The 12,371-nt window shown below is 40.6% G+C and overlaps 1 protein-coding gene across 4 annotated transcripts in view; it reads left to right on the top strand.

Annotated features, from left to right (window-relative positions):
• tox2 (TOX high mobility group box family member 2) overlaps positions 1-12,371 on the top strand; it is a 125,631-nt gene that overhangs the window by 47,699 nt on the left and 65,561 nt on the right. For 3 of the 4 annotated variants that reach the window (XM_061220513.1, XM_061220510.1, XM_061220509.1), the window contains exon 2: positions 1,897-1,989. The exons of the other annotated variant lie outside the window; for it this stretch is intronic. In XM_061220513.1, coding sequence (XP_061076497.1) covers positions 1,897-1,989 — 93 coding nt within the window. The remainder of the gene's footprint in view (positions 1-1,896; positions 1,990-12,371) is intronic. 4 annotated transcript variants of the gene reach the window in all.

The raw sequence follows: 12,371 nt of genomic DNA, 5'->3' as shown, positions 1-12,371 counted from the left end.
GCCTGTGTGTGCTAGTTCTCATTCCAACCAAAATGGATATTCCCCAGAGCAAAGAGCTGTTAATTTATCACTAGTCTGAATTACCCTTTAACAATTATCTGCCCTCTAAGGGCGCATTACAGCAGAAATAGATATGTGCGCTAAGGGGAATTAATACCCCTTGTTTATTCAAGGGCATGCTAATCAATTGAATCGGTTCTCAGACAGCCAATGCATTTCTGCTCTGCAACACCAGCCATTGCAATTTCTTTTGGGGGGGGGGGGCGTGGCGGGTATGTTAAGTAGAATTTGATTGATTGTTTGATTGACTAAATTATAGATGGAATCACAGTGACATCCACACTTAGTCACTGACACTAAACACCCGCGTGAGGAAAATAAGAGTCATGCCGTTAAGTCAGTTTAAAGGCAACAATAATCAATAATCATGGGAGCAATCATGGGTTCAGTTACTCTAACAGACTCAGAGAGAGGTTTGAACTAAAAGCCAAATAACTCATTTTGGGGGGAAGGTTTGGGAAGCCCTTATCTTCAATAAACACATTTTGCTTCAGTTTCCTGCAGAAACATACTGTGTTGTCTGGTTAAAGGATGTAATTCACACCTCTTTATTATAAAATGTTAATAAAAAAATAACCATATTCATGACATCAATGCAACTCTTAAAGACAATTAGCCCGAGCCGGTTTCATGCCAGGGTTACTGTTTTCTTCACAAACACAGCTTGTTGAGTTCATTTTGATTATCCAAGAACTCGCTAGCATGTGTTTGTGAAGGAAAAGAAGAGGCCAACACTGGCAAGTACTTACAAGTCAAAGTCGAGAACAACATGTCCAGTAAACAGTACGAACAGCCATCTCTCGGGTTGCCACTGTACCACCCTGCCCCCCACCAGAGTAGAGTTTAGCAGGTAAATACTGGATACCAGGCTGAAAGCGTGCAGGGCTATCAGAGGTAGACTGCAGGGAGCATGTTTACGTTATCGATCCCAAGCTAATTCATCACGGCCCTCATAGGCTGCTTACACTGGCAGGTGTTGTCGGGAGGTGGAGCCGATGTCAGATTGTGTACTTGTTGGAGCCATACCTCCTCACCCCCTCCCCCAACACCATCTTGTGTCAGCTCTCCATGACTGTGCAAGGCTCTGAGTTTAAAATGGAGTCTGTGGGACATGGTGTAAGGTCCCCCATGGGAGGACCTGCCAGTCCTTATTTGAACCAAGGCACAGAAGGGGAAAATATCAGCATCAGAAGCCCTTCTCTATGGTCTATGCGAACCAGAGCCGTCTCAAAGGTGCTTTTGGCCGATACCCACTGTCAAGTTGAATGCAACAGGAATGTTACTAGAATTTTACAAGACTTCTGGCGGCATGTTGCCTTATCGGATCACTGGGTCGCTGCTTCATCTCTTTGGTGGTAACAGTAACTGAGCTACACTCTCGCCTGTGTGGGGAATGCCGCAGATCACCAAAGCTGTCATCGCCATGGCAATGACGCAGATGCGGTGGCGTGTTTTTCCCCAAACGATCACAGCCAATTAGAGGCCTACCGGCGAAAACCGACACATATTCGGACACACCGGTCTCCGGGGACGCCCACACGTTATCGGGCCCTGGAACGCGGGTTTGAACATCTCCGACCGTTTCTCCAACTCTGTTGAGTCATTTTAAGATGAACGTTTGCTCCTTCCCTTTCTACGGCCCTCTGCTTACCTCCGCTAAAGAGCCGGTGGCAACAGCGGGAATCACGGGCGGGGGTGGGCGGGCGGTTTACCTCGCCGTGTGAGAGGTCGCGCGAAGGCATAGGTGACAACTTTCCGGGAAGTGCTCCATGCAATTAAGACTGAAGCCCCTTCCTCCCCCTCTTTTCTTCTCTCCCTCTCTCCCTCTCTCCACAGAACAGATACGGTGCAGGCGAGCGCGGAGTTAGGCTCTACAGCTCACTGCCAATGTGTCCCACCCCCAACAGGAAAAGACTGGCCTCTGCTGGGGTGAGAAATAGCTAAGTTACCCAGCTACCAGTGCCGGCCGTGCTGACTGGCGGTGAACTGGCCCACGACCCCTAAGATTAGCACTTCCACAGACACGTCCTCCCAGGAGTGATAGGCTTGGCACTCAGGTTCTCATTCTAGATCATTCTAGTTTGGGTGATCTAGATCTAGAAACTCTAATCCTGGCAGAACCAGCTGCTCAAAACAAATACGCCTAGAAGCAGAATCTAAGTCGTTTTGTTCTTACTCGCATACATACCAACGCCATCACTTACTGTTGCCTTGTTGTTGTTTAGATTTTCTATCAGTAAGAAAACAGATACTTGGAGTGCACTATAAAGAATGCAAACATTGTTTGCATTATTTGATTATTTATCGTTTATTTTGCCCAAGAAATCAGCAAGCAAGCTTGTTTACTTCCAGTGCTATGCATTTCATTAGTTGAGGAATAGTAAGTGATATAGTTTGATGTCTCTCACATGATTAGGCTCGTAATGTGTTTGGTGACCTGAAGGGCCAGTTCATGCACACATCTTTCAGGAGGGGGTAATTTCATGCATAAAAAACAGATAAACAGATACAGCCCAACTCACTAGCTAAATAGTATCCCATTTATTAACCAAGAAATATCATCACTAGTTAGTGAAGGATTACCATTGCACTTTCAAAATCAGAAAATAAGCAATACCAAATACATCATTTGTCAGACTTTTAGAAACGTTGAAAGTTTATGAAATGAACATATAGCATGAACCGTAAATGTAAATTACAAAAATACAAATAATTGATTGCTGTATTTCACAATATGAAAATTATGAATATTATGTAGTTTATATGTAGTATGTTACAGCACATGTGTGCTGGTAATTTTAATTAGATTAGATTTCCATTCTTTTCATTTACAAAACCTACCCTCATTCCAGTATGATGACATTTTGTATTTCAATTGGCTTTAAATGTCCATGCAATGAATCAAATGAATCAAATAAAAGTGTGTTTACAATATTACATTACAAATTCTTACTTTACTAAATGTAATTCTAACTACAAATACAATGCTTCTTATGTTGTCAATTGTTTGCAAATCATAGTTACATAATATAATTACAGCGTGTGTTGCCCTCACCCTGAATAAACAAGTGCTGGCAGATTTGAATAATATGGTTAAGCATTTTCCGTTTGGTTTATCTTTTGAGTCTATAGAAAAAAAGATATTAAACATATTAAAGATGTGAAAATGAAAAAATAAAACCATAAGGATCACAGCAGGGTGAAAAATATTTGGAGTGTACAGTCTTGAACTTACGGCAATGATTGAACTATGTAACATCAGTCTTGGCGGCACGGATGGTGCAGTGGGTATCACTGCCGCTTCACAGCAAGGAGGTCCTGGGTTCGAATCCCCGTGGCGTTTGCATGTTCTCCCCGTGTTTGCGTGGGTTTCCTCCGGGAACTCCGGTTTCCTTCCACAGTCCAAAGACATGCAGGTTAGGCAGATTGGAGAGTCTAAATTTCCCATAGGTATGAGTGAGTGAATAGTGTGTGTGCCCTGCGTTGGACTGGCGACCTGTCCAGGGTGTATTCCTGCCTTTCGCCCAGTGTATGCTGGGATAGGCTCCAGCCCCCCTGTGACCCTGTTCAGGATAAGCGGGTTAGGATAATGAATGAATGAATGAACTTAAGTCTTCACATGCAGAGGTGGAAAATCCAGGTTCAGAAAGTAAAAGTCCTCCCCATATTTTGTTCCACACACCTGGATTTTCTAATAAGCACAATTCTTCAGCTAGGAGATGGGTTGAAGAAACACATTAACTTGACTTTAACATCAACGCAGCAACACATTGGTGGTGAACTTGCTATAACAAAACTATTTGCAAAGAGGGGTATGTATACAGTAAGTGTCTACATTTTCTGTTACATCAGGAAACCATTTTACATTTTAACCATTTTGCAGACACTCTTATTTCGAGGAACTTACACAGCCATTGTAGGTTGCAGTGGGAGTGCCACACCTGAGAATTAAACCTACAACCTGAGAGTTGAAAGCGCAGTACTCTGAAAATTACACTATCCATCATAATCTGCATATCCATTTTACTGCAAGTTTGTTCAGTAAGACAGGGGAAGAAAGCTGATTTTCATTTCCCAAGTCCCTCCATTTTGATTTGTAAATCCTCATCAGTTTCTGAATTGCCTCTCCCCATTCAGCTTCTGCTCGCAATCTGAATAGCGCAACAACTGTTGGCAGGCTCTTTTTTTAATTACAATAGAGATTGTATTGATATTTCAGACAGACCACATGTTCCAAATCATTTATCAAGTGCAGAGCTACAAACAAGGCACTTCCACAAAACCCAACTGGTTTCAGAGCCAAGACTCATCTGTTATCTAAACTGAATATTGCAAATTCTTTTCTGCGGTGAGACTCCATTCAAATCAATAGAATAAGCTGCACACCAGGTGCCCAGAGTTGTAAACACATTTCTCCACTGTGTTTTCTTGATCCTATATCTGGTAAATAAATGATAATGTAGGCGCTAAATCTGTATCCCGACTTTGTTTCTGTGCTGTTATATATCAATGACAGTGTTGGCATATATAATTTTTGGAAGGAATAAAAAAATGGGCGCAGGGAATATTCACATGACTAACTCCACGCTTAGATATAGCCAGCTATCAATACATTTGCTAACAAGGTTTCTGCATCTAGTCACTGAGCAGTCTGAAAAATCGTTTTTCAGCCATCCTTCTGTCGTGTCCTATCGGCGTTGTACCTCAATGACTTAATTCACACACTGTGAGAGCAAATAACGCTTTACCAAAAGCAATCAAACAAAAGTAAACAAAATAAATAACACTCTTTTCACCTTCACTGCAATGATTCATAGTTGACTGTCACAGTAACAGAATTCTATTGTGTGCGTGGTGTGTATCTTTCTTTCTTTTTTATTCTTGGGAGAAGTGCGACAGAACTTCAGATGCATTAAGATAAACAATTATACACTAAAGGAAACCAGAACTTTTTCCATTGCCGTTATCAGATGCTGTGGTGAGCAGAGACAAGGCAAGTGGCGTTGTGTTCACCCTCCTCTTTGTCCCTCCCTTTTCTGTTTACCATGGTTCAGTTAATGTGGGTTCCGCTCCCCCGGCAACGCAACCTCACACGCTTTTGTGTGCTCTGGGTTTTTTTTCCACCGCTTTTTCAAAAGGCGTTTGTCTTTTCTAGTCATTTGTTTCATTCATTTTTGGAGACCTTAATGCTTTCTTCCTAAACCATTAACGAGTGGTTGTCTCCGGAGGAGGGATGTGGGATCTCGTACTGTTAATTGTAAGCCGCCCAAGTAGGGCCACGTGTTGCGGGAAGGCATCTTCTGATTAAGAGATTCTCTTTTTTGTGCAGTACAGTTTGCTTCTGCGGTGGGGTGGCTTCTCGTGGGCGATGGTGGAGAAGAACAGTGCACTTAACAGGTTGCTAAGGAGGTAGCATTCCCCTACCAATCATAATATCAATACTCCAATACTTTGTAACCATCCTGAAGTACTGAAAGTAATATTTAGGCTATGACTCTGCCTTGAAGTCATGCTGACTGTGTTGATAATTAATTTATTTGCTTGTTTTGCAGATCCAATTATTTAGAGCAACACAGCCTGTTACATTTAATCCACTGATGTACTGAAACAACTAGCATCAGATTAAGCATCTTGCTCAAGGGTACAGCAGCACACATGGCATTTGAACCTGCAGCTCCTACTGCAGTACACTACACTCAAAAAAGTAACAGTGGAGGTACATTTTTGTTCTTCAAGATTCAAATTTCCCAAAAGTACTCTGAAAGTACTGTTCTCTTTGGGTACAAATTAGTATGTTTTCCAAGCAAAAAAAAGTATAAATTCATTATATATCACTGGCTAGGGGTACAATTTTATTGTCATTTTAGAGTACCGCCCCAGCGACAATAATTTGTACTTTTCATACCTGAGAGTGTACACTATACTGCTGCCCATTTATGTAAATATTCAGTACACATTCAGTGGGCTGGCTTTGGCTCTTACAGTGAGTAGGGGCTCTGCCATGGTCAGTGCGGGGTGAAAGGTGACCTGCTATTTTTATGTCATGTTTACAACCTGCAGTTATCTGAACAAAACAATATAAAGTTCTCCTCAAGCAGCAAGGTGTTATGATACTTTGACAGACAGCCTTATGGAAGGAAATCACCATGATATGCTAGCATGGTGGTCAGACTATAAAGACTGCACTGCCTACCGTGGCATCTGCTGTATAAGGGTGACTCCCCCTACCCACTGCAATACGCTGCTTGCATTTTTCATGAGTCATTATGTTCACCCTTTTTCCCCTGGAAAATATTCATAAATTAATACATTAAATATATATTATACTACTTTAATCTTAAATCCTCAGAGACTGTCCAACCTTGTTAGGAGTCACCAGGTGGTGGAAACATCTCTCTGGAGTTTGTAAAACTTGTAAGCTCCTTGCAGAGTCAATTAAATTTTCCCTGTTGGGGACAGTCTGGTATGTTCCAATGCCCCACTTTGTGTTACTGAGATTTGCATAAGGCTGCATAAGGCTGTCTAACCCTAACCCTTAATACAAAAATAAAGTAAATAATAAAACAGAAAACAAATTGCACTTATGATAACTGTATTTTTGTTTAGAACAGCTCTTCATGTGTATTTTACTAGTTATGGATTTGATGCTTTTAACCTGTGGAAGAACCTATGCACTTGTAAGTCGCTTTGGATTAAAAGCATCTGCCAAATGACTAAAATGCAAATGTAAATGCAATTTAACAGCTGCTCATGAAATACTGTATAGGGTCTATAGACTGCACCAGCAATCTGGAGGGTGGCATGGTTACCACCAAAGTTTTTTGGGGGGGTTAGTTATATAACAAAACAATCAATTAAGCACATTATCTGCTACAGAGCAAAACAATCATTTTCAAGGTTTGATCAACGGAAAGTTAAATAAAAACCTTTCTCCTAATTATAATTTATAGACAGCTGATCTTGTGAACAGGAGTGTCTGGCTCATTTACTTTTCTAACCTGGATGCACAAGGCAGTACTACATGTTTTTCTGCCAAGAAAACCCCAAAAACTGTAAAATGTAAGGCGAGTAGTGTTCTTTTGAGTTTGACAACAGCGAATACCACAAAACCCGGTAACGGCTGGGTACTGACCACTCAGGTCGTGAATGTGGCCAGCGTCCCTTATCTAACTGCAACAGAGCCCTGTACAGTTGTGACCACAGGCGACTTTTTTGTTACAGAGCTGTGTGCTGTATCTTTTGACACAATAAAACATTGGAAGCAGTCAGCAACATTGCTATTGTTTGCTCTAGGCGTGTAGACATCAGAACTGTCATTCGTTGGTCACACTTCTTTTTTTCTCCTATCTCTGAAAAGCAACTCAAAGAGGCTCAGCGCCTGTTTTTTTGTTTCTTGTTTTTTTTCTCCTCTGGAAGTGACAGGTTTAGCTTTTTTGGGATTCAGGGAGCGGCGTGATTGTTTCAGGTTTAGAACCTCGCACAGTTAATTACGGAGAAAACCCGAGATATGGGGGTGGACTCAAACTGCCATCTATTTGTGTGATATAAATATTGCATGAGATTCATTCTGTACCGAATACTAAAAGAGTGCCTATTAATTCCACTATGTAAGAATGATTATTTATAGAGGGTTACTATACTCAGCTCTCAGTGTTGCAAAGAATCCATCTTATCCAGATGTATTCTCTTACGTAAACTGGCAAGAATCTCTGTCTCTCACATTTTTTTAAAACAATGAAAAAAATAACTTTTAATTGTCACTTTGGTCTTACACTTGACACTACAAGCAGTAGACATTTTAATTCACCTGATTCATATCGGGGAGTTACTACGGTGGATATGAATCAGCAAATTTAGAATAACATTGTTAAAACAGTGGCGGCACGGATGGTGCAGTGGGTAGCACTGCCGCCTCACAGCAAGGAGGACCTGGGTTTGAATCCCTGTTGGCTGGGGCCTCTCCGTGCGGAGTTTGCATGTTCTCCCCGTGTTTGTGTAGGTTTCCTCCAGGTACTCCGGTTTCCTCCCACAGTCCAAAGACATGCAGGTTTGGCTGATTGGAGAGTCTAAATTGCCTGTAGGTATGAGTGTGTGAGTGAATGGTGTGTGTGCCCTGCGATGGACTGGCAACCTGTCCAGGGTGTATTCCTGCCTTTTGTCCAATGTATGCTGGGATAGGCTCCAGCGACCCTGTTCAGGATAAGTGGGTTAGGATAATGAATTAATTAATAATTAAAACAAAACAGAAAACGCAGTGGCTTTTTTTCCAGTTGTTGACAGAATCTAATTTAATGCATTCAAAAGTTTGTTCCCTTCCATTGTGCATTGTTATAATGGTAATATTATACAGTAAACAATGACATGTGTAAACTCTGAGATGTTTAATTACTGTAATACATCCTACCAGGTGAATGAACTGGGCTATCACTAATAGAGTGCTGAAATGCAGATGTAGCTCATGCTTTTATGTTGTAATTATTAAATAATTTCCCTAGATATCATTCCATGTTATCTTAGAGCATTGCAATTTTGTATGATCCCGACACATGGGACAAGGCTTGGATCCTCTTGAGAATGTTTACCCTTGAATGTACAAAATGGCATCCACGCATTTTAATGAGTCTTATATGTAAGTTACTGCAGTATGAGAAACATAGACCACATCTTAAAGCAAAGGCTCCAGTTGCATTGTGATCTATAGGCCAATGCTGTTTGTGCTGCAGGTTGGAACAGTCAATGGTTTGTTTGACAGCATACATTTTATATGGGCGGTAATTAGGCGGTGGTAGTGGTCAGAAAATAGGTGATATATATTCTGTATATGTCCTACTTTCTAACCAGCGAAAGGGCCAAGAATTCCAAACAGTTTATCAGAAGTTCAAACTTGACCAGCCAGTAGATGGCTATACAGTCATGTAGGCACACATCATGCATCTGTTTACCCTGTTTTATTTTTGCTTTGATATTTTAAATTGAAAACCTGCGCTATAAGCTATAGAGGCATGGAAATCAATACTCCTATACTATATCTCTGTACATTTTTGCAGTTGACGTTAGGTCCGCCATATTGGATTTCTGCCATTTTGGATATACAAAAACACTTAAATGAGATCTCCTCTGAGATCAGTTGGTGTATTGACAGGCTTCTTTCAGTAATTTGTTTTTTGCATGTAATATCTAAATTTGGCCTGAATGTAATCATCATTGGGTCAATATCAGCACATGTGGCACAGTATGTGTGAAGCCATTACATGTCTGCAAAGCTCGTGTTAGTATTTGAAGTAAACAAAAAGAAAAGATTTTACATGATACTACTACACAGACGGCATAATGGTAAAAGCCTTAATTCAAACGACCTTCAAAAACTTTCAGTCACTGTTTTCAAAGATGGCATGAATCCATTAGGTTTTGTGTGATTTGTAATGTTATTTTCTTGGCACTCAACACTGGTCTTAAGTGCACTACTCCATGGTGAAGGCTGTCTTCTGTCTAGTCTTCAATCCTGTGGTTCAGTCTTTGAATTTGAAGGTTTATAAACTGTGGAAAGAAACTGTTAAGCTCTTTATGCAACTGCAGTTTGAAACCGGTGCGCAAAATCTCTTATAGATGCTTATTATTTCCTTAATGGTCCTTAATGCCTGCCCCTCTTATTCAATGCTGGCTTGCTGCTAAAATTATATTATACTTAACACTGCCAATGGTGTTAAAGTATCAGACTGTATATAGAGAAGTATGGAGCTTAGATTAAAAAAAAGAAGAAATCATGTGATCACACCTGGCCTTGGTGCATATACATATGCATGTGATTTAGAATATTTACACGTATATGTGTTGCATGTGTCTGTGTTCGGAGGGCTCGTGCTTCCTCAGAAGCTAATGCTCCTAATTGGAATCATTATACAATTAATGGGAACACAAATTTCCCCAGCAGGGATCATTCCTTGGCAGAGTCACGTCAGCGCTCACAGGCTTCCCAGTCGTGGTGGCAGGCACTCAAAAGCAACGCGGGACTGGCGTGTTACACGTCCACAACAACTCAGTTGGACTGGTGGGCAATTTAAGAGCCTTGCAAGGAAACTCAACAGTGATATTACTTTCGGCGTCAAAGATGGAGGGTTCATACAAAAAAACCCAACAGTTTTTCTTCTTTAAGCGAGGCTCTATTCTTTTACTAAAGCATAAAGAGATGTGTAAATGCAGATAGCAGACAAAAAAAATTGGAGTTTGAGAGATTCTGTGCCTCTTCAGATGCCCTTAATGCAGTTGGCTTTCTCTGAAAATCCGCTAATGAAATGCCAGCTGAGGAAGAGGCTCTCAGAAAAACCTGCCATCCATCTATTAGCGCACTGTAAATATTACATGAGCTCCACATTTGCTCCGATGTTAGTATTACTTCCACTGTGTGGTTATATTATTTTAGAGCAGCGTCTTGTTTGTCGCAAGGCATGACCTAGTTCCACTCAGCTTCTCCCATTCAGGGCAAATCTGCAAAAAAATGAAGGGAAAAAACATTCCCCAACTGCAATCCCCGCTGGTCAATTACAATGCAAAGCAATCCAAATGGAGATGTTTGTAGAAAACAACATGTGTGTAATTAAGGCTTAATGAGCGCTTGTCTGTGTGGAATGTGCAATTAGATTTGTAATAGAAAACTCTGCCTCGAATGCCAGGGATGGGCAGAAACCGACGTGGCTGAAAGAATCTCTTTTTTTTCTCCTTTTTTGCAGTGAACACAGAATAATGGCCATGTTGATAGCACGCAGCCAAGGATAAACTGCCATTTAAATGGAAGTCTGTTGCAAGGCCAGAGGCTTTCCGAACTGTGTACAGGTTTTAGATGTGATGTATGCGGTTTCTGTGTAGGTACAGCTAAATTGATGTGCAAATTGGCAAATGGGTGTTTTGGGCTGTGCAGTCGGGCTACTGTGGAGAGCTATTGGAGTGTAGTGGCTTAGTGGGAGGCCATTAGAGGATTTCATTTTTGAATGGAGATGTCCCCTACATGGCTTACCGTGTAGTCAGATCTATGTCTTTATAGGTGCACTCCCAACATTGACTGTGATGTTGGATGTTGGGTTGCTAGATACAATTCCCAATGCATTCCTGAAGTATCCCTGTTTTTTTGGTTTGTTTTCTTTTATAGTTATGGCTAATATCCTCAAGAGCTGGCTTTATTTTCAATGGTTGAACTGTTATATTTTGTGTGCTTCAGCACATAATCTTTATTTTTATTCAGCAATACAATACATTGTGAAATGGTATAAAAGTATTTTTTTTTGGACATTTGTAATTACAAAATTATACTTTAAAAAAATATAAATTGTAAGAGGGCACCAAGGATTGTTATCTAAGCAGCCCTACTGGGAGTGTATGCAGACAGCACTGTCTGTATCTGTTCCACCAACAAAATTCTGTTTGGCTTTGAAACCACTAAACTCCGCACCTCATTAATTGTGAACAATAATAAGGGATTGCTTCTATTTAAAGCTGTATTTTACAAAGAACACTAAACTGGATGTTGTAAATGATTAGCCATTCTCTAAACTACATTGTATAATGGTCTCTTTGCAATGCTACAGCTAGCTCTAACTGCACCGCGCAATATGCACTCAGTGAACACTTTGTTAGGTAGTTATTAGACTTATTTTTTAGACTTATTGGTCTTCTGCCGCTGTAGCCTATCCACTTAAGTTTGATGTGTTGTGTGTTCAGAGATGCTGTTCTGCATACCACTGTTGTAATGTGTGGTTATTTGCATTACTGTCACCAAACCTGCATCCACACCGGCCCTTTTTGGATAAGACTAGGGACCAACCTCGTGTACCATCTCTTAGTCCTCTGCTAGAGTAGAACCTCAGGCATGGGTTGTAATCAAGACTTGCATTCCTCTAGCCTTTTTCACCAGCTCTCATTTTTATCAACAAATGATTTTATAGGTTAATAACTAAGCACCAAACAAGCTGTAAGTTTTTTTTTGAGCATTCCGTAACATTCAACATAATAATGAATAGCATATATATAATGATATAATCTATAGCATAATGTGTACAATTGACTGCAATAAAAAAAAGATAATTCCTGCTATGACAGTGATCAGTGATGGACCATTAAAAGGTGAGCTGCAAAAAAGACACAATGTACATTTCTGACAATCCAGCAACAAAACTGCAAATTAATAAGTGCATCTGTCAACGTGTTAAAAAGTGTTAAAAACGAGCAAGAAATAAATGAGTAAAGTTTTCCATTCCTTGTGTTGTTGGAGCCAGCATTTTATTATAGAGGGAGATGTGCATTTTCAGCTTTTTATTCTT

This window comes from Conger conger, chromosome 14 (assembly GCF_963514075.1).
Source record: "Conger conger chromosome 14, fConCon1.1, whole genome shotgun sequence".
NCBI classification, from domain to species: Eukaryota; Metazoa; Chordata; class Actinopteri; order Anguilliformes; family Congridae; genus Conger; species Conger conger.
The sequence above is the reverse complement of the archived record's forward strand: the minus strand, read 5'-3'. Positions and strand labels throughout refer to the sequence as shown.